General features: G+C 43.3%; 1 protein-coding gene across 10 annotated transcripts in view; it reads left to right on the top strand.

Moving 5' to 3' along the window:
* ARID1B (AT-rich interaction domain 1B) overlaps positions 1 to 23,136 on the top strand; it is a 440,857-nt gene that overhangs the window by 310,606 nt on the left and 107,115 nt on the right. For all 10 annotated transcript variants that reach the window (XM_046004238.1, XM_046004242.1, XM_046004240.1 and 7 more), the window contains one exon: positions 1,707 to 1,950. In XM_046004238.1, coding sequence (XP_045860194.1) covers positions 1,707 to 1,950 — 244 coding nt within the window. The remainder of the gene's footprint in view (positions 1 to 1,706; positions 1,951 to 23,136) is intronic.

The raw sequence follows: 23,136 nt of genomic DNA, 5'->3' as shown, positions 1-23,136 counted from the left end.
TGTAACCAGCTGTGCTATTCCTGCTCCCTTTTGTATTTGCTGGTCCACATTCGTTCTTTAGATCCTAAGCATCTACCTCCACCAGTTTTCCAAGCCCTAGTTTTAGAAGTCCCAGTAGTAAGCAGTGAGGTAAAATTAAACATTAATGAAGTTGAGTGAGTCGAGGGTATAAATTAGAACTGAATATGCTTGGTAGATAATAACATCACCCAGCATTTCTGATCCCATTCTGCAGCGTTTAGTCCTAGATCATCAAGACAAATAATTTTATACCGCAACTCAGCCTTTAGAGCCCAGCCAGCAAGAGCTCCGGGCCCTGCCTGGATCTGCGGGCTCTTAGTGACCTGGGAGCGTCTTAGTGACCTGGCTGACCGACCGCCCACTGGTGGGGACCCATTCTGGGCCCTGGTGCCACAGTAGTGAGGCCAAGCTAAAGTCTCTCCTTTCATTCTGACGAGGGTGCAGAAGACTGTTTCCTCCTTTCCCCTCCCTCAACCTCCCTTCGTCCCCTTTAGCAGATGGTTCTGTCCTCAGTGGGGTAAGCTTCGAAAGTAACTGACTAGCTGAGTCGCAGTTTCTGTATCTGTCAAAGGGTGATTTTAATAACTGCCTTACAGGGTATTACGGACAAATTAGTTGGCACTAAAAATTGTTTGTTTTGCTTAAAATTGTTATAAAGAAGTAAGATATGATATAAGGATTCATTTCTGCCAACATAACCTCAAAGGGATTTATTTTCACAATATCATATAAAAATATACACATCACTGTTTTATTATAATGGCACTTACAGTTACTTAGAACGCAAGAATTTCTCCTCACAAGGTCTGGTTAAAATTTTGCTGCTCTGTGGGGCGCTTGAGTGGCTCAGTCGGTGGAGCGTCCGACTCCTCATTTTGTCTCAGCGTCGTGAGATCAGGCCCCACGTTGGGCTCCATGCTCAGCCCAGAGTCTGCTTAAGATTCCCTCTCTCTGGGGCGCCTGGGTGGCTCAGTGGGTTAAGCTGCTGCCTTTGGCTCAGGTCATGATCTCAGGGTCCTGGGATCGAGTCCCACGTCCGGCTCTCTGCTCAGCAGGGAGTCTGCTTCCCTCTCTCTCTCTGTCTTCCTCTCTGCCTACTTGTGATCTCTGTCTGTCAAATAAATAAATAAAATCTTTAAAAAAAAAAAAAAGATTCCCTCTCTCTTCCTCTCCCTCTGCCCCTCCCCCTGCTCACTTACACACACTCTCTCAAATAAATAAATAAATAAATACATAAATGCTGTTCCGTTAGAATATTATAGCTTGAAATTCAAACAGTCCTTCAATGTTGACTCTAAATAGAAGGATCCAGAACAGTGGTTTTCAGTGTGTTGAAGCCACCATTCCATTCAGATGGTAAGTCACCACCTCAAGTGCTGTTTCCCGTGACTCTTTGAACAGGTGTGTTGGACTAGGTGCTGGCAGCTTAAAGGAAAGCTGTCGGGTGGCTTTATGAAAGAGAGGTACAGCTTTACTTTTGGGGGCCAGAACGGATTTTAGGGTTCAACTCACAAGAGATCCCCTGAAAGTCTTCTAATAACAAGTGGCCACGCTCTGAATTTTGGGCATAATCTAGAAAAACTGTCTCTGAAAGGGGCACTGTTATAACTTTTAAGTGGGTTTTTGGTCAGGTACGCATCCGAGTGTGTTACTCCATAAATATACGGTGTTTCTGTCTTTCTCAGGACCTGTCTGGCTCCATCGATGACCTCCCCACGGGAACGGAGGCTACTCTGAGCTCAGCAGTCAGTGCGTCTGGATCCACGAGCAGCCAAGGGGATCAGAGCAACCCGGCTCAGTCACCTTTCTCTCCACACGCATCCCCCCATCTCTCCAGCATCCCTGGGGGCCCATCGCCTTCTCCCGTCGGCTCTCCTGTGGGCAGCAACCAGTCCCGATCTGGCCCGATTTCTCCTGCTAGTATTCCAGGTATTCATTGCTCAGTAATTACTGTTTTACTGTGTGGTAGAGACAGACCTGGTGTTCGTCAAGAGCGATACGCATACCACTGCTTTCTTGCTGTTGAAAAACCCGGTGATGGGACCGTGGATTAGAAGCATAACTATGAATTGTCACCAAAGCATTTGAGAGTTCCAGTTCCTAAAGTGACCCAGCTAATGAATACAAACACTCAATACAATCACCAGTTACTTTGATATTTTTGGTTTGGACATTGACCCCACGCTAGAAAATTATTTATTCTCAGCGTGTTTTGTAATGATTCTGTTCACAAAGATGCTCTGTTGGTAAGTGCCACCGAGGTGAGACGTGCGCAAGGATTGGCCTCAGTTTGTACGGTTCTGTTCAATTTATGCCATGGCAGATCGTTGGTAGCCTGTGTCTCGTGCTGATACTCACCTGTGTTTTACTTGGCCTACACACTTTTGTGTCCTTGTTAATGATAGAAGCGGACCCTTCTGTTTTTGATAGGAGAGTTCACGTTCCAGTTAACTCTTGGCATTCGTATTTCAGTGGTCTTACTGCTTCTGTATCTTCTGTTTCCTTTATCGTGTACGTAGGCTTGTCTGTTTGTCTGTTGCGTCCAGCTTTCTTAGGTCAACATCACCCATTTCTTGTATTAGCAAACTGAATGTAATTTTTTCCCTTCTAACTTTTGCTAACATGATCTAAGCGCCTGCCAGAAAATGCCTCTTACTAACCCATTAGAACTATTATTAAATTGCTGATAAGTTTGCCGATAGTTTACTCCGTTCTCTTGAAAGCATACATGGTAGTTTTATCCCTTCTTACCATTTTATTTCTTTCATATTTAAAAAATGCTTATGATGGGATGTTTTATATATAAATATATGTATATAAACGTACAGAATGTGCTAACCATGAGACATAGCTATCAAAGAACACTCATAAGCCCCCGTCCAGTTTAAGAATTGGAGTATCACTGGTGTTGTGTCTACCTATGTGTTCCTCCCTTACCTTCAGGCTTCTTCCTCTCCCCTGCCTCAAATACTCTCTGAATATTTTTATTAGTTCTTTTTGGTTTTTTTTTTCTTCAAGAATTTAGTATAAAAATGCATAGCGTATGTATCATTAGTTTTATTTAGTTTTGAGATTTAGAGAAGCATATTTATAGAAACATGCTTAGAATGACTGTATCATTTTTCAACGGAGCCGAGACACTCTGGGGGCAGGGAAGGGTTGCTGTTAATTATCCTGGGACAACAGGCATAAACTAGGAAGGTTCTTGGCACAACAGGAAATGCGGTTACCCCCTTCGTACTGTAAATGGTCTCCTAGAATTTACTTTTTTAACTGAATATTTTGTTTCTAAGATTCATCCATATTTTAGAAAACAGCCATAATTTAGCACGTTTCGATGTTAACCTTTCTTTCAATAATACGTTTGTGCTTACAGAGATTTTAGTAAAACCTGGATTTATCTGCTTTTAACATTTTTAAAGCTATGAATACTCTATATTTCAGAATTCCTGAGGCAGTGTTTGGTTATGAAATGGTTTTGAAGCATGGCCTACCTAAACATAGGAAAGTCATATGTAAGCTACCGTATTTGTCGAGCGAGAAAGCACTGCTTTCTAAATTGGGTGGAAAGCGCTTTTCTCAGTAACTTCAATGAAAACTTTTCCGAGGTGTAAAGATACTGTAGTTTTTTGTTTAAAATTCCCGACATGGGTAATTCACAGTCTGATGATTTGCGCATATACGTTTATCATTCCACTGGGGCTCTTGAAGCGTCCGTTTCACCCTTTGGGTTTTGATGTGGATAGAACACACCTCGCAAGAAAAGATCCCCCTTGGGACACAGGAGGGCACAGCCCCTGGAGGAGGCGGCTCAGCGGGGGCACTGGCTTCCGGGTGCGCGGCTGTGTTCCGTCGTGCGCATGCGCAGGGCAAGACAGCTCCCGGAAGACGCCATGGAGGCCTGAGCCTTATGGTCCCTGCAGGTGGGGCCAGAATAGGATTCTCTGCCCGCTTCCTGGGAAAGGAAATTTTTAGTAGAAAGTTCTCAGGTTCCTTGGAAATGTTGTTTAAAGCATCCAGTTTGTTTTTAAACTCGGGTCAGAAATGCGAACTGCCCAGGGCCGCCATTTTTACTTCTCCCTCCACGCCAGTCGGCCCCTCTCCGTCTGCCTGGTCCCGGGAAGGGGTGACCGACCCAGCACGGGCTCGGTCTCGGGGGAGGAACGCTCCGCAGGTAGATACGCAGCCCTGTTTGCTGAGCGCCGTGGAGGAGAGCACAGCAAATGGAACGTTTCTTTCGTGTTCGCGTTGTGAGAGGAGCGACCTGGGAAATGTGGTCAGCGGTTTCGGCACTTGTTGACTTTTCTCCTCGGTGGAATCACGATAATATTTCAGCAGGATGGACTTTTATAATCCTCTGCTCGCGCCTCCTCTTACTGGTGCTCGCTTCCTCGCTGTGTAACCTTGGACAAGCCTCTAAGCCTCTCCGTGCCTCAGTTTCTGCATTTGTAAAGGTAATAACCATCTGTCTTAGGGTTCCTGTAAAGTTTGAGTGTACTAATGCACATAAAGCGGGCGCAGGGTGAGCACTCAGCGCGTGTTAGCTCTTGTGGTTACGGTTACTACTGCCTGGGACCTAGATCTAGGCTTGCCCCCCATAACTGTCCAGAGCATCACAGTTGGTTTGGGCAGCGAGTCTTCGGATTCGTAATCCAGTGGTGTTCTAGTACAGTGCAGAAGACACGCGTGTATAATTTCCGGTGATGACTTGCTGTGTTTACTGAAGTCGCTCAGTAGGACTGCCTTCAAGCTATCCATGAACACACAATATGTGGTTTCACAAAGTTGAATCCATGTTTCTCCTAACTTAAAAAAGAAAAAAAAGGATGTAGGTTAATGATTGATCTTCTTGGGCACTGGGTCTGAGAAGGCCAAGGGGAGACCAGAACACAAGGGGATAACAAGAATCTATACCCTTGCTTCATTTAGATCATAGGCAAAATGATGGTTGTGTGATGTGATGGGCAGGCAGTCTGATATATAATTTAACAATAGAGGTAGTTTAAAATCCAGGGTAATTTCTCACACTTTTGCATGTATCAAGATAGCATCAACTAATTGATCAGTACCATCTTATTTGTGGCCAGGCACAGTCGAGCATGTTGCTCACTGAACAAGGACATGGCCCAGAGGGGTAAGGTAAATGAGGGTGAAATTCAGGCTACTCTTCTGTGGGAAGTGGCTCCCTTTTTTAATTCATACAGAGGAGCCACAGCTCTATCCACATGCTTGCCCTGGACCTCTTGGTGGTCATCCTCCATGACTAACATCCAGATGCTACCTGTTTCTCCTCCTCTGTCCCCAAAGCTGAGCCCAGGGATGTTCAAACATTGGTTTTAGGTAGATGCTCATTATAAGACTTGTATGTTATTATCTGAAGGGGATTTGTTAAAAATCATTCAGGTTTTTGTTGAAAAAAATTTTGGTCTTCTCTTTCCTTCCACATAGCCTATATACCCTTGTTTTGTTTTGTTTTGTTTTAATGTATTTGTGTGAACTTGGTCATAGGTAATAAAACCATGTTTTAGAGATGGTCATGAAGTTCATGGTTCTTTTTTTATTTAACTAAATGCAAAGACACCTTCCCTTAGAGAATAATTAGGCCTATTAAGTAGTCTCATCTTTTCCTTTTCCCATCCCTGGTCTTCATCTTGGAGTTTTGTGAATCCATACATTAGATCTGATGTACGGTATTTGCTTCTGAGTCTGTCCTGGTGAAGTACGGGTATCAGGTGGCGATCGCCTGATATCCTGCCCGGGGCAGGAGACTCCAACTGCTGCTTTATGGACGTCTGTTTGCAATTTCCATCCCCCTTTTTTTTCTGTCTGTAATCTTGTGCTTACTTTTCTCCCCTTTCCTTCCTCTTGTTCCCAGCACTAACTTGTTTCTTCTGACCTCACTTCTCTCCCATTACCTCCCGCTCTAGTTTGCTCCTGCCTCTGTGTGTCACAGATTGACTCTTTCAGTCATTGTCTTTCTGGCAAGTCATTGTTAAAATGCGCAGCTGGTGTGTAGCTGATAGCTGCGATGGGGTAAAGCCAAACTGTTGTGGGGGCTTCTTCCTACTGTTGACCTCCCAGGGTTTGTAAAAAAAAAAAAAAAGAGCACTCATTTTTCTCCATCTCTATCCTGGTAAATGAAATTGACAGCTAACGAGAACTATCACAGAGGTAGATAAACAAAAGCCCAGGAAAGCATCCCGAATGGCTGAATCTGTTTCTTGCCCGTTAAACCATTTCTCCACCCACTGCAAATTTGCCATCCTATCCTGCTGCCTCACAAACATTGTGAGTGTCATGGGAACAACTACTGTGATGCACGCTGGCACCGCATCAGCCCTGGCACATCCCTAGCTCAGTGGGGCTTTTCCTTCCTGCGTTCTTTTGAAAAGCAGGATGGAGATTTTCTATGGTGAGTAGCCACATGGATTCTCCCTTTGTTTGCACATTATTGGGCTCCAGCCCTGCAGCAGTCTATAGTTAGAAGTTGAAGGATTTCAGCCCTGGTTGTTCAGTGTAAACCAGTGTCGGAGAAGCAAAATGTATACGTTCTTCATTCCCCCGGTGCCATAATACATTTTCTTGTTTTTACTTTTTGTCTTCATTTCTCCCTCCTCTTTATATTGGTGTATTTATATTTAGAGACAGAAATGAAATATCTTCCATCTTTCCAGTTGGTAGTGTGCATGTATATACACATTTAAATCAGGCAAATCTAATGTCGGGTGCAATTGATTTGAAAGGTCTGATGTTAGACATGTGGTTTCCCTTCTAATAAATGATCCCGTTGTACTTTTGCTGCTTACTGGCTCACATCCTAGAGTTATTTACCTTGGGTTTAGGAAAATAAACGATTGGGTCTTGAAGGTATTGTGTCGGTCTTACACTGGGCCTCATTCGTCCTAACACGTAGCGAAGCTGACACAGCACATCAGAATGCATTGCTGTTGCCAGAAGATTTAGTGGGTGTTAATTTCACTTGTCTTGCCTCCAGAGCCAACCATGCCAGTTTACCAACAAAGCAAAAATGTAAATAAGCCCAACTTTTTTTTTATTTTTATTTTATTGGCCAAAGGCTTTTGTCAGCTTTTTCCTCCATGTGCTGTAAGCAGCAACAGTGTTTAAATATTAAGAAGGGTGAACATACAGTGGGGAGTGGTGATGGGCAGACAAAAATTAACTGTTCATAGCCCGATAAACTTTTTTTTTTTTTTTAAGATTTTATTTGTTTATTTGACAGAAAGAGATCACAAGCAGGCAGAGAGGCAGGCAGAGAGAGAGAAGGGAACAGGCTCCCTGCTGAGCAGAGAGCCCGATGGCGGGGCTCGATCCCAGGACCCCAAGATCATGACCCGAGCCGAAGACAGAGGCTTTAACCCACTGAGCCACCCAGGAGCCCCAGATAAACATTTTTATAAAAACTTCAAATGTTCAGACTGCTGAGAATATTCATTAGTTTTGTTAACAGAGATCTAAGGATAGTAACTGTAAATCTCCGAGTAGATTTTCCTAATCCTTTCTTTTCTTTTGGAATTGGCATCTGCACCAAGTCCAATTTTAGGTGGAGTTAAGACCCTTTCATCTTTCATCTGACAGCAGAAGGGCCATTGATTATTACAGGCAATGACCAAAGATACAAATCTCTGTATTCACGTTAGGATCGTGATGAATACATATTTGTTTTCATGACCATTCCTTCTGGCTTCATCCCAGGTGCTTATTATAAGACCAGTCAAAGACCCCATCCTAAACAGAGATAAAGTTTCATCAAATACGAAAGTAAAACTCTTTTTAAGTTTTATATGCCTTGCTGTTTGAGGTCTCCCTTCCCACATCGCCCCTCCCCAGCCTGACTGCCAGACGGAAGAGGGCAAGTGAGCAAGTGAGACAGAAAGCACACACGAGAGGCTGTGGGTCAGGGCTGTTTGAGAGTGAGAGACCGTGAAGGAGGAGGGCGAGGTGGAGCGACGTCTTTCATTAATCTTTCCAGAGCAGTCCTCATTGCTCCAGTCTTTAGCTCTCCATGCCTTCCCTCCTCTAGAAGCTCTCCTTTCCCTTTCTGTGCAGTTAGCTGGAGCATTTCCCCGGGGTCACCTCTGCACATGGTCCCCCAGTACACAGCTTCTTCCGGGAGCCTCCCACAGGTGCACACCCCGCCCCCACGGGCCCTCTCTGCCCTTTGACTTGTGCAGACTCAGACCCAGCAAATACCTTCAGCTGCTGTCCTTCGAGAAGGATCACAGGTTTTAAGAGCCTATAGAATTGGTTTGCCGGGGATAGCCCTTTCACTCTCTTAAAGCACCGGTTACTTTACCGTTAAGCCTTATTCTCTGAAGCATTATCATGTCAGTGCCTGGATGGTGAGCAGTGCATCTGGCACACCAACCAGTCCTAATGAATTTGTACCCCTCAGGAAGATCTCAGATCCTAAAAGAATGAATTCCAAAAAGGGTGGCACATACTCCATTAAATCTGGAAAGTGACCCTTTGGGGGCAGCATTGTGGTACAGCCTATGTCAGCCTTCACCTGCTTCTACCCTCCACTTAGCCAAGTGAGAGCGAAGATGTCTGTGAGCTGCAGACACAAACAAGAAGATACTCTGGTCAAAAAACTAATTTTCTTGCTTAATTTGACATTCAGACAAGCAGATTCTAGAAGGATGCTATAATGGGAAAGAGAAAAATGAATTGCATTTAGGAGTCAGTCATAGGCTGGAGTGAACAGGAAGGATTTTAGTGAGAGGAAATGATAGTTCCTGGTCTAATTTGTCAAGATTAGTACTATAAAATGAACACCGGAAGGTGGAAGCCATATCTCTCGATTTTTTAAAATCCATTCCCCTTGGATTTTTAGAGCTGTTAGGACTGAAAGCTTAACCCATGCTAAATAAGGAAATTTTCCACTTTTTAGTTTATCTTTGCTTAAAACTCGGGGTAAAATTCTGAGTTTATTTCACTCTGTGTAAGTGGTTCCAAACCAGTTTCCTGTCGTGGTCCCATCAGGAGCTTCTCAGGGATGGCACTGCAGGGAATGACACATTTTTACTTGAAAGCGTGCACAGTCCCCCTACCTGGTAATCTTATTTTAAAACATCTATCAAGTGCTCCTTTTTGGCTTCTCTCGAAGTGGAAATCCTGCAACAGCTTGTTGCAAGGAAGATGCGTGCTGCTTATTGGCAAGCTGTGCAGGGAGAAAAAAAATCCTTAAACACAAAATGCCATTGATACATCCGTGTTTTTAATCTGTGGCAGCCTGGAAAACATCAATTCAGCAGTTCTACAAACCGTGGAGAACTTCAGCCAGTATTTTTTTTTTCCCTTACAAAGTAAACTATTTGTATGTTATACAAAACAGTAATTTCAGATCCATTCCAAATGATGCTTAGCGACATTTAAGAAAGCAACAATATATTTTGTCTTTGAGAGAGACGGATTGCATCTCTCTAGGGCTTAGGTACTGGAACCTTCCCCTTTAGGGCACTAATGTAAAATTCAAACCAAGAGCCAGGTTACAGAGACTCAGCACTTTGTGGATGTCCTGGGTATTCTCCTGCTGTTTCTAGAGGGCAGGCTCTCCACTGCTGACCTGCCGCCAGATCCTTGCATTTGAAGCAACTGCCCCCTGGTTCTGAGCTACTCTTTTCCTTGTGAGGCCCCTCCTGACCCAAGTCAGGTATCCTGCTAATTGGGGAAAAGCAGAAATTTTTTCAACTCTTCCATTCCCAATCAGTTTCAAATTAAACCTCTTGCACTCCTCCCACATTCAGAAATAAGAGAACATGAAGATTTTCTCAAAATACACGTTTCCAGGTGGTTTTGCTCCCCCTCTTAGTTAAAATTAAGTTATGCAATTCAGTCTAAACTCTTCTCAGTTTCCATTGCCTTTCTTTGGTTTTCTGCATACAAAAACATGAAAAAGCCTGTGTCACCAGGGTAGTACTTTGTGTCTCCTTCCTGCTCTGTAAGATTAGTTGTGACTGATCCAGCAGTCCACACCCGCTTCTCCATTATTTTTTTACACTGTTCTCAGAAGCGCTTCAGTCACCTTGTTGACTGATTTCAGTTCTTGAGCTGAGCAGACCGTCCGCCCTCTAAACTTGGGCTTAACTGAGTGTTGCTCCTTGAATCAGCAGTGCGCTGCGACCAGTGAAATACCATTGGCATTGACCTGTGCTGTTCTCTGTCTTCATGGGGAGCAAAGAATCGGAATGGAGGGTACCAACTTTTGTGAACTAATCTTAGCCTGGAAATAAAAGTTTCCCCAATCATTCGACTACGCATTTTGGAAAATGGTGATAAAATGAGTAGTACATAAAAGTCAAGATGCCCCTAAAGCTGATTTCACAAACTTCTGATCTGTGTTACCATATTTTCTATATGGAACAGATACCAGTTGTGAAAGGAACAGAACCGTTTTTACAGTGGGTGTTATGTTTATTTCTTTCTGTTCCCATAACCCTGGAGCCAGGATTATGATGATGTGTTGATTGATTATAGCCGTTAAGTCTCTTACTAATCAGTTTCATCACTTACTCTCAGCTCACACCCTTGCACCTTTGATTTCTCTTCCATAACAGGGTGATATGGGTTGTCATTGACTAATGAAGAACAGAATTGGTTTCGGCATGAGACAAACGGAATGCCGACACCAATCCTAAAATGCATTAATCTTTAATAATTCACATCTGCATGTTTATAAATGATATAACCAGGGATTGTTAATGTTGATATTCTCCCTTCCAAACAGAAAGTGACATAGGAGTTTGTACTTGCAAACTACATTAAATGCATATAGCTGAATGCCAAGAATGTGACCTTGCTGAGGATGCCAAATGTATTAATTCATTGGATGGCTTTTTGAAAAGGAGCATGTTGTACTTTTGCTGTTGGATAAATCAGGTGATTTCCTGAGGAAGGCCAGCTGGCCCAATGGCTCATTTTCCTTCCGTCCTCATTTACCGTTCTCTTTCATTCATTAATTCCACCAAGTGCTGAATGTATCTTCTGTTGCGGGCATGCTTCTAGGAACTGGGGGAAATGCACTTGGACACGAGTGACCAAAGGCCCTGTCCTCATGAAACTTAAATTCTACTGGGAAAGCTGGGAAGTGAGCAAATAAGTATGTAATTTATTGTCAGGTATCGTGGTGGGGGCGGGGGGAGTGAGATTGCTTCTTTTAGATGGAGGTGATTGGGGAAGATGTCTCTTAGAAATTCATATTCACACTGGGAACTCAGTGAACAAAGGGCAGAAGCAAGCCATGTGCATGTCTGGGAGAAAGGTGTCCACGCGGAGCAGCAAGCAGGCACACAGGCCCCCAATCAGCAGTGCGTTTGGTGTGCTTGGGTGGGGGGGGGACACAGGGAAGTCACTGGGGCTAGAGCACAGTAAAGAGGCAGAAATGGGGACAGAATGGGTAGGCAGTTAGATTAGAGAGTGATCAAGAGCCAGCTTACAAAGGGCTTGTAGGTTATGATTAGGATTTAGGAACTTACATGGCAGGTAGAGAAGGCAGAGAATGGCACAATCCAATATAGGCTTTAAAAGGATCCTTCTGGCTGCTGAGTGGACTGTAGGGGGCGAGGGTGGAAACGGGGAGATGGGCTTAGGGGGCTACTTCAGTAGCCTAGGGGAGGTTGGTCATGTCTGGATGTGTGAGCAGCAGAAGGGGGCAGAAGGGTTTTGATTTTGACCCCTAAGATTGGCTTCTGTACAGTGGAAGACAAAGGAGGAACAAGTTTTTGAAGGGGGAATCAAGTGTTTTGTTTTGAACATGTTACATTGGAAATGTTTATTAGGCATCCAAAGGGAGATTTTGAATAGGCGGCTGGTTCTAAGAAGAATGGATTCTAAGCAGAGGTCTCAGCTCTAGAAGGAAGTTTGTGAGTCATCAGCGTTCTCGATGACATTTCTTAGGGCACCCAGCATGCATCAGGACCACCTGGAGGGCTTGGGAAAACAGGTGACTGGGCCCCACACCTGCATTCTGATGCAGTAGGCTCAGGGTAGTGTTGGAGAATTTGCGTTTCCAGCAGGTTCATAGTTGGTGCTGAAGCTGCTGGTCTGGGAACTGCTGACCTGGGGAACGAGTGAAGGTCATTGCTTCCCAACACTGGCTGACCGAACTTCCTGAGACAGAATGGGTGCGAGGCCAGGCCCCACAGCTGCCACGTTCCTGGGGCTGACTGCTGTCCTCCGCCAGTACTTTTTAGAACGCTCTCCCGGTGATTCTTGTGTGTAACCATGGCTGAGAAATACTGAGAGAAGAATCCTGAGCACTGAACCCTAGGGCGCTGTGAGAAATGTAGAGACCGAACGGGGAAAGGAACAGCCAGTTGTGTAAGTGGAAAACCAGGGAAAGTGAAAGCGTTTCTAGAATATGGAGAGAACCAACTGCATCCACAACAGCTTTGTGCTTTGCTTGGAGTGTCCTGGGGGTATGTTTTGGAAGGAGTTGGATCTGTTTGTGTATTGGTCATAGGAAATTTTATGGATAAATGGCTCATTTCTTTAGGGCAGCATATTGCCATTTTTTTTAACCTTCCTATAAATAGGTTGTGATTCAGTTGAAATTATAATGTCACAGGAAGAAAATTCTTGTGATAAAATAACTTAGTCCTAACTCAGAAATTAATAGAATTCCTAGTTTCACAATTTTTTAAAATCTATTTCACACAAAATCCAAAAATCATGTCCTTTAAATTCTACTTGAAAAAAAGACAAAAACTTTTATATTTTGAGAGCTGAACCTCAGTATATAGGTTTTTTGGTTCTATTTTGTTTTTTTGTTTTGTTTTGTTTTGGGGGGGGGTTGTTTGTTTTTTTCCCTGTGGCATCAGTGCCTTTTACTAGAAGTAGACAGATGGACATCTCAGTTCTTTCCACAGTTTGGCTGTTGTGGACATGGCTGCTGTAAACATTGGGTGCACGTGCCCCTTCAGATCACTGCATTTGTACATTGGGGGTAAATACCCAGTAGTGCGATTGCTGGATTAGAGGGTAGCTCTAATTTTAACTTCTTGAGGAGCTGCCATATAAATGGATGGATAAAGGAGATGGGGTCATATACCCCATCTTTATTTATATGTGTGGGTATATTATATATATATATAATATATACACACATATATGTACATATATATATATACATACACACATATATATACCCCATCTTTATACACACACACACACACAATGGAATATCACTCAGCCATCAGAAAGGACAAATACCATTTATATCAGTTGGATAGAGCTGGAGGGGATTATGCTGAGCGAAATAAGTCAGTAAGAGAAGGACAGTTATCATATGGTTTCACTCATATGTGGAATAGAAGAAACAGTGCAGAGCATCATAGGGGAGGGAAGGGAAAACCGAAGGGGAAGTCATCAGAGAGGGAGACAAACCATGAGAGGCTCTTAACTCTGGGAAACAAAACGAGGGTCGCTGGAGGGGAGGTGGGGGGTGGGGGTCCTGGGGTAATTGGGTGATGGGCATGAAGGAGGGCATGTGATGTGATGAGTACCGGCTATTACGTGCAATTGATGAATTACTGAAACTAATGACGTACTATGTGTTGGCTAATTGAATTAAATGAGTATATATACACATATATATGTATTATCTATCTTTATATACATATAAAAAGAAGTAGAGGGAACTAGTTCAGTATTCCATGTTTTGATAGTACTGATTGTGATTTTATGTCAGCTTTTTGCTCCTGGAGCTGAATTCCTTTTGGCTGGAATGTCCATCCTGCCCCTCGCTAGCCTGATAACGCCCCTCGCTAGCCTGCTAAACTCCTGCTTATTCTTGAAGATCCAACTCCAGCGGTTTTCCCTTTGTATAAAGTCCTGCAGAACCATCCACGTGAAAGAGTCCAGCTGTCCCTCCATGGTCCTGCAGCTGGCCCAGGGGCCTGTCAAGGGCAGTGAACACTGCTTCCTTTTAACCCCAGGTGCCAAGCATAATGCCTGGCAAATCAGAGCACACTCAGTAGATGCTGACCAAATTAAAGAGCTTCCAGTTCACTTAGAATAAACAGGAACTCAAGAAAAGTAAGTTCTAAAATTGATCACTTACATGACCTTTCCTCCTGTGGGCTGGGAGCCCTTGTCCCTTTGTATTTCACAGTTTATGGGATCATTCTATTTCCCTTTCTCCTGAACGAGATTCCACTATGATAAGTTATTTTCTTTTCCCTAAGAAATAGAACCTGAAATAGTAGTCGTGCAAGCTGTGTCAGTCTAAACCAGACCTCTCCATACGAAGACGCTGCCTGATTTTAGTCCGTCACGCACAGAAATTGTGCCATCTAAATGTGATAGCATAATTCTGAAGTTGTCCGGTAGCCAACTTTTTTCATCATCTCATTATTTTAAATATCGACTATTAATAACCCCATTTTCAAAGAAAATGGCCGATTAAAAACAGATTGGCTATGGGAGTATTGTCATTACCCTGATAATATTCCCATCTCCTAAGTAGGTGGTGTCCACATTGCCCAGATAAATACGGAGTAGGGAGTGTTAGCTCGTGCAGCTGGAATCTGGGCTTCAGCAACACCTGACTGCTTGCTTAGGATATTTGAGGGACGCCTAGGTGGTTCAGTCAGTTAAGCATCTACCTTCCGCTCAGGTCGTGATCGCGGGGTCCCAGGATTGAGTCCCGCTTCAGGTTCCCTGTTCTCTTTCTCCCTCTCCCTTTGCTCCTCCTCCCCCACCCCCGGTCCTACTCTCTCTCAAATAAATAAATATTTTTTTAAAAACAAAAGATATTTGAAAGTGACAACGGGAAGAAGATAAAAATGTCTATTTGTGGAAAACACACATTTCAAAGGTGTACTTGCCAAACACGGACTTGAAGTCCAAAGTAAAAGAACTGATTAAAAAAAAAAAAAAATCCATGAGCAGTTGGTCCAGAACGTCTTCCCTCCTGTCTTTGTTGTCACAGTCATATCCTGTACTCTCAGAATGACCCCCATACCAGAGGCCCGTGTGACCTGGGCTCGGCTGGCCACACCCCTCTGTTGTCAGCTCTGAGCGTGTTGCTTTGCCCCTGGCCAGCTTCCATTCCCGGCCATACCCTTCTCTGCAGGGACACAGCACTGAAAACACGGCTGCCTCCTCTCCCCGCTGAGCCGCCCCTCGTACCTCTAAATAGAAATCATAAAGCCACATAAAGTATCGGCTATACTTCTCAGAACATAGAGATTTCAGCCAGAAGTCTTGCATTTCTTTAACTTTTTCAGCATATTGCAATGCTTTAGCCCTCTGTCAGCTTTAAAAGTAATGTTTTTATTTTTGTTTTTGTTTTTTTAGAGAGGTGGGAAGCGATGAGGGGGAAGGGATAGAGGGAGAGACAGAATCTTAAGCAGGCTCCACACCCAGCGCAGAACCCAGTCCAACAACCCTGAGTTCATGACTTGAGCCGAAATCAAGAGTCAGATGCTTAATCGACTGAGCCACCCAGGCACCCCTAAAAGTAGCTTTATACCAAGAATTTAGAAGTCTTAAGTTTTATCACAAAAATAAGCATTCATGATTTAGTGTAATTACTAAGTGGACAGTGGATTTTTAAAGCCTTCGGAGAATAGTACATAGTATTTTAGTACATAAAATGACAGTTCCATATCTACATAAAAAATACATATAAACCATGTTGCTGGGTGCCTGGGTGGCTCAGTCAGATAGGCATCTGCCTTCAGTGCAGGTCATGACCTCCAGGTCCTGAGATCAAGTCCCACGTCAGGCTCCCTGCTCGGTGGAGAGTCTCCTCTTTCTGCCCCATCCTCCTACCCAATGCTCGCTTGCCCTCTCTCAAATTAAAAAAAAATCTAAAAGGAAACCATGTTGCCTATAATACTGGTATTTTTTTTTTTTTTTTTTTTTTTTTTGACAGCAAAGATCACAAGTAGGCAGAGAGGCAGGCAGAGAGAGAGAGGAGGAAGCAGGCTGTCCGCAGAGAGCAGAGAGCCCGATGCGGGGCTCGATCCCAGAACCCTGGGATCATGACCTGAGCCGAAGGCAGAGGCCTTAACCCACTGAGCCACCCAGGCGCCCCTAATACTGGTATTTTATCTGTTGGTCCCATATTTAAAGATACTGTGCTATTTTCCTCAGATTCTGATATTTAATAGCCAAACTACGTATCTTTTCCTATGTTATCATTCGTCTGCAAGCAGAAGAGAAAGGTACAAAGGCTGACCACGTGGCCCCCAGTCCCCGGGTCTGGGAAGCAAGGTGTTGGGCCCCGCGAGGCACCTGAGCACTGCCGTGTGGGTTTTTGGCGTGGATACGGGGTGATTCCCGTGCGTGCGTGTCAGCGTGTGGCACTTTTCACAGCTCCTCCTGTGTGCGGTTGAGAGTTGTCATGACATGTGGGGACCCAGAATGAGAAATCTGTGACGAGAGAGGAGGGAGGCAAAGGAAACTTTTATTAAAGGAAAGAAAGTGCCTTGGCTTTAAAAAGGCCCGTCTCTCTCAGGCAGCACAGAGCAGCGATCAGTGGAAAAAAGGGAGCAGGCAGGCGCCTCATCTAATCTTTCTCCTGGGGGCCCAGGTGGACAAATTGGCAACCCTGTTCGCAGCTTTTTTTTCCTCTCCCCTTTGTACCATAAGAACTGCTAATCGGATCCATGCTGCTGCAACTGTGGTTAGTTATTAACAGAATAAAAGCAGATTTCTTCAAAAGAACGGGTAGGGGAAACGACCATACAAAATTGCAAGGTTGTTAGAATCTTAAATGCACAGCAGTCGATTTTCCCCTTATTCTGAATTATACGATGAATACAAGTCTTTCATCTGTCACTATACCCATTTCTTCAGAAGGCAGCCAAATATTAAGCTTCTCCAACAAAAAAGGAATCTCAGAAAGAGGAAAAATATTGAGGAGGAATAAGAATGGGTAAGAGTGGGGGGAAATTAGGTTTTGTTTTTATTAATTTGTCCTAGTGAGAGAGATATAAACTGCATGCTCGATCTGGTTTCCCCTCCCCTGCCTCCTGCTTTACATCAAAGCGGGGATTAGAGCAGATTTCCCCGGTAGCCGTTCAGCTTTCTGTGTCTGGTGTAGTGCCTGAGTCAAGTGCAGAGCCTACCAGTTCTCACAGGCCCTGGAGTGCCAGGGGCGGGGCGGGGGGCTACACCTCCAGGGCCACGCTGGGCTCCATCTGAGCACACGTATATTTCCCCCACCCCAAGGGGGTTTGTCTGCACCCCCCACAGATCTTCAGATTGGGTACCCCATCTCAGAAGCTATTGGGAAGAGGGTGTGTCTGAGGATGCGCAGTATGGACCCGGAGCAGATTTTCAGTCCAGGTAGTGTGTATATTTCAGTGCATCTCTGAGATGCCCGAGATGCCCAAAGATGCAAGTGGCTCCCGCTTTCCGCCAAATCACATTTCTAGTTCTGTCACCAGTTTCCTGTTTGTGGCTTCACACCTGAAATGAACTAGAGTCAATAAACTTTCCCTGAACTTTTGCCTTTGATTTACAGGCCATTTCTTTTCTCCACAACCAGGTTTAGTTCCTTCGCGGGAGTAACGGGGGGCGGGGGGGCGGTGGGGAGTGCAGACCATCTGAACTGAGCGGGGCTCGAGGGGCGTGGCCGGCCACGGGAAGCCACATTGCTCAGGCCACGAAGCGCCCATAGGGCATGAGTGAAAATCGTGCTTCTGCAAAACCAGAAACCATCTTTCCCGCTCCTTCCAGGCCACTTGGGAAGAGTCCAGACTAAGCTCTGACAGGAGACTGAGAATCTCATGTATGTAAGTGTTTGAGGACTCTGGTTTATCTTCAGTCAAAGCTTACAGGGACCTGAACAGTAAAGTCTAGAAATCGGTGTGGCCTTGTATTTCCTGGCTTGGCTTGTTGCACACCTATAAGAGCCCGTTCAGATCTTATCTCAAGTTCTCTGTAGAAAGTGTCCACCCAGAAGGCCTGGAACTCGTTTCAGATAATCAGACTATTAAGCTGACTTCCTTGTGAGAGACATGACGTAACTTTCGTATATTTAATTAATAAAAGCAGGCAATTGGAAAAATTCTGGTTTGAGTCCAGAATCCAAGGGGCTAGATGAAATAATAATGAATTATACCAAGCTGGTCTTTGTAGTAAAAGCAAACAGAACTCTGAGGCATTTGTGGTTCACTCCTGTGAAGGCACAATTCTTCCACAGAATTGACCACATTGGCATTTTGTTCGTTATTTGTCAGGCCTTTGAGGCTCCTCTAGCCAGGACGCTAGCAGTGAGGGTAAGAAAAGAGACTCTAAACCCTCAGACTCCGGTACAAGCAATAATTGAAAAAGCTTAATCCAGCTGACAGTGACGGATGGCTTGTTTAGAATGGAGGTGTGTGGCTCCTCTCTGGGTTCTGTCACACTAGGAGCATCTTGGGAATTTCCTCATTCCCTTCATGGCTCAGAGATACACAGATCAGCTCCGCTGTGCCGATGTATCTGTATATTTTTAGGACCCAATGGCACATCAGCAGTTGGCATTATCTCAAGTAAGGATTTAGGAAAATCTAACCCTCCTTTGAATGAACATTTGAGCCATAGGACGTGGAAGAGTTTGTCTTCCCAGGCTCAGGCTAACTCTTTCACATTGTGGGAGGGCTAGGTTTTATGGTTTGTTACTACTGGAGGGCACAGGTAGGGGAGAGTGTTACTTCGTGTTTTATACCACTTTTATTTGAGAAGGGGTTCGCTCACGGTGAAGAATTGTGTCGGCGGTCTGCTACGGCTGCTCTCCCATCCTCTAAGCCCCAAGGCAACACCAAATAACATGATACTGTATGTCCACCTTCAGGCCCTTGAGATAAACACTTAACTGTATCCACTAAGCCGGAACCAGAGCAGATTCAATACTGGACATGTCTGCTTTGGAGTGTAGTAAAGTTTCCTTTCTTGAAGCAAATGAACTAGAAGATACTGACAGGAAGATACCACACCCAAAGTAATTTGTGGATTTTCAGGTCATTTAAATAAATGCTTCATTTGAGGACATTTGATGAATATATGGATTATCGAAAACTCATTTTTCACCCACACTGTTGCCATTAGGCCTTAGGCGGGTATTTAAAGTTCACTAAAGAAAATGACTAGTGATATACTTGCTGCTCCAATTACAGAGCTGCGCTGTCTTACCACACACACTGGTTTGGGTACTATCTTAGATAAGATGTCCGAAGATGACCACAGATAGAGTCCAACTGTACAACCCACCACTGTCCTCTCCAAAGCAAGTCACGTTTGTCCTTTATCATGGCAGAAGAAAAGATCCTAGCTGGTACTTCATGTTTCAGAAATTAAAGGAATAACTTCTATGAAGACAGCCCACAAAGAAATTACAGTGCTCTGGCCAGCAGGGTTGGCAGAATGGAAGAAAGATGTCCTCCAGAAGAGCTATAAAGTCTGGCTGTGGCAGGTAAAACTCAGACTTTGCTTTAAAGATTTGGGAAAGAGCTGATTTCCGTAACATGAAGAAAGTATGAGGATAACATCAGAATAAAACATCCCAGAATCTTAGTTTTGGATGCAGCAGAATTGAATAACAGAGGAACAGGAAAGATGAAAGTTGATCTTGGTCATGACATGTTGGTAGTTAGTAGGAATAATTTCTATAGTATGGTTAATTTTTTAACTCCTTACTAAAGTTAGTGTCATCTCCAAAAATTCTTGAAGAGGAGAAGAATAACTCAGTTCACAATTGTTAAAACAATGAAATATGTATTGATTTTGTTGCAGCATTCCAGGCAAAGAACTTGATCATAGTAGGGTTATTAGTAAAGTGATGGGAAGTACTTTGTTTCTTCTCAAATTCCACAGCAACCATTTAGCACTTTAATTCACATGAATTCACAGATCCTACTTTTTCCTAACAACAAATCTTTTTGACCCTTGTTAATTTCAAGGACTTTATGAATAGGCCCCATGTCTTTGCTAGCAAACAACCTGATTCCCCATGTACCCCCTGTCCTTACTGAGGAAGATTGGACAGCAAAATTGTCCAGGGCTTCTGTGGCTTAACATATCATTTCATGTTACTTTTAAGAATCCAGTTCACTTGGATGACTAATGAAGGAATCTCATGTAGGACGTGGCCTTCTCCATAGTAAGGACCCAGTGGATTTTTACTTCATTGTTTACATTCCAGCGCAGTGATCTCCTATTTACATCAGAACTTGTAAGACCAACACAGCACTCCAGATGTTGTTCTCCTATTATCCATTTTTCCCAAAGTAAGCTAATGAGGCAAAACTGGAGGAGAAAATGGGTTCCTGGCAAAATTGACATTAAGTAAGATCTGCCATTCAAATGCCAGTGTTGTTGTGTTGGTTAATTATATCACTGTCACATCTCAGAGAACTAAAACCTTCCTAGCTTTGTTGATGATGATGATAATGATAATGATGGTGATGATGATGATGATTGGCTGCAGTAGTGCGAAAGGAAGAAATCTGCCTTTTCTCTGGCCACTACAACTTTTGAAAATGGAATTTCTGGGTTTTCTTTGCCTGTTAGTACTGCGTGTTAAGATAGCACAGTATTATTTGAAAAGGGATGAATGATTTGTCTGCCAGAGGCTGTTGTAGTTCAGAGTTAGTGTTTTTGTTCTTATTGAATTCCTGTAGTCGTATGTTGTAGTCATTTAGAAAGGAATTAACCCAGGAAGTTTTAGCCTCAATAGAGGATTAATGTGGAAACGCTGTTCATCTCATGCTTATTCTCTGCTCCCCCAGCACAGCAGTGACGGAGGAGAACTGACATGACTGCATCTCATCAGTACTGATCTGTTTGTTTATTTAGGTCTGGCCAAAAACGTTGAGGGAGTAAAACTGCAAAAATCATCACTTAGCTAGCAGTTTACCTGCTAAATGCAATTACCATTTAAATCTCCAAACTGTGCTCACATTAAGTACCGAGGAAGCCAGCGTATCCTACACTAGATCTGATTTTAAAACAACATAAACCAAATCCTGTTCCTGACATATATTTATGTAGTCCTCTTCATTCAATATGGGGGAATGTGTCAGGTTTATATGTCATTGTTACTGTTAATAAATAACATTTGGTGTTTATTGACTTTTTGAGCAAGTGGCCCTGAAATGTTTCTTTTTTTACTGATAACTGTCACTTAAAACAGGAGTTAGCAAACTACCACCTTTGGGCCAAATCCAGCTCACCACCTGTCTTTGTAAATAAAGTTTTCTTTATGCTGTTTTGTTTATGTATTATCTATGGTGCTTTTGCACTGCAACAGCTGAGTTGAATAGTTGCAACAGAGAACATATGGCCTGCAAAGCCTGAAATATTTACTATCTGGCAGTTTAAAGAAAAAGTTTGCCTGTCCCTGATCTACAGTAATAAAACTATGTGATTACTGATAACTAAAGGTTTAATTAACTATTAGTGTAGGCTTGGGGTAATCTGTCTCACCTTTATCTATTCAGCAAATATTTATTGAATGCTTATAATATGTCGGGTTCAGCAGACATAGTGGGGAGCAAAACAGACAATCCTGTCAATACTTGGAACTTGAATTTTAGTGAGATGAGACAAACAGTAAAGTGAAATAAGAATTTAAGTGAGCACTAGGACTCTGTCATCTGGGAGACCTTAGCACTTGTTAGTACTGACTGTCCCACCATCTTATTCTGTGTCATGTCTCAGTCTAAAGACTGTAAGCTATACGTTGCTGGATGTGTTTTATAAGACGTACACGTATAGCCTCTTTTCTCCCAATTCTGTAACATCCCAGTGTTTTGTTATTAAAAATGTTTACTTTGATGATTATCTTTAGTTCTTAAAAGCTCTTTTTAATTAGAAAAATTTCTCTCAAAATCTATCCCAGTGTAAAAATTCCAAGGAAAGTATTAGCAAACAAAAAATTGACAGTACATTAAGAAAATAATGCAGCATGTCTAAGTGAAATTTATTCCAGGAATGCAAGGCTGGTTCATTGTTAACAACTGCATTAATCCTATATACCATGGAAATAAATCTGTAGAAAAATATCTTCTCTAATAAAATTCAATACCCAATCATGATAAGAACACTCAGTGAGGGCACCTGGGTGGCTCAGTTGGTTAAGCGTTTGCCTTCAGCTCAGGTCTGGGATCGAGCCCCACATCAGTCTTCTGCTTAACATGGAGTCTGCTTCTCTTTCTGCCACTCACCCTGCCCATACTCGCTTTCTCCCTCTTTTTCTCTCTCTCAAATAAATAAATAAAATCTTTAAAAGAAAAAAAACCAATAAAATAGAAATTGAGAGGTACTTTCTCAACATGATAAAGTATGTATGCTTCAGTTTAAAAACCAGTATCTTTTTTTTAAACTCTTCTTCTTCTTCTTTTTTTTTCTTTTAAAGCCTAGAAAACCCCAGAGAAACAATGATAAATTAACTCAAACTGTAGAATTCAGGGTTGTAACAGGATATAAAATTAACATACAAAAAGCAATAGCCTATAACATTATGTGTCGATTATACTTCAGTTAAAAAAAATTGACTGAGAAGATGGCAACTTAGGAGGATCCTAAGCACACCCTGCCCCAGGGATACAACTAGATAACGCCCATATCAGCATAAATAACCCAGGAAACAACCCAAAGATTGGCAGAACAGACTCCACAACTGAAGGCAAGAAGAGGTTACATGGAAGAAGATACAAGAGTGAAGACAGAGTCTGGGACCATGGCCCTCCTCTATGGGGATGGAAACTACAGTGTGGACAAGGGCAGAATACGTACTTGTGCACCAGGGAGCCCACAAACCCAGAGGATGAATCTCCATAATGTTTGCCTTTGAAAAAGAGAAGGGCTAAATTTTGTGACTTCTGAAAACCAGCCGAACTTAAAGCCTGGAATTTTATTTTTTTTTTTTATTTTTTTTTTTAAAGATTTTATTTATTTATTTGACAGAGAAAGATCAGAAGCAGGCAGAGAGGCAGGCAGAGAGAGAGGAGGAAGCAGGCTCCCTGCTGAGCAGAGAGCCCGATGTGGGACTCGATCCCAGGACCCTGAGATCATGATGTGAGCCAAAGGCAGCAAGCCTGGAATTTTAAATCAGCTGGTTCAGCCCTGGGAGAGCCTGGAGGGCTTTAGGAAGTGGAGTCC

Source organism: Meles meles, chromosome 5, assembly GCF_922984935.1.
Source record: "Meles meles chromosome 5, mMelMel3.1 paternal haplotype, whole genome shotgun sequence".
Classification (NCBI taxonomy): domain Eukaryota; kingdom Metazoa; phylum Chordata; class Mammalia; order Carnivora; family Mustelidae; genus Meles; species Meles meles.
The sequence above is the reverse complement of the archived record's forward strand: the minus strand, read 5'-3'. Positions and strand labels throughout refer to the sequence as shown.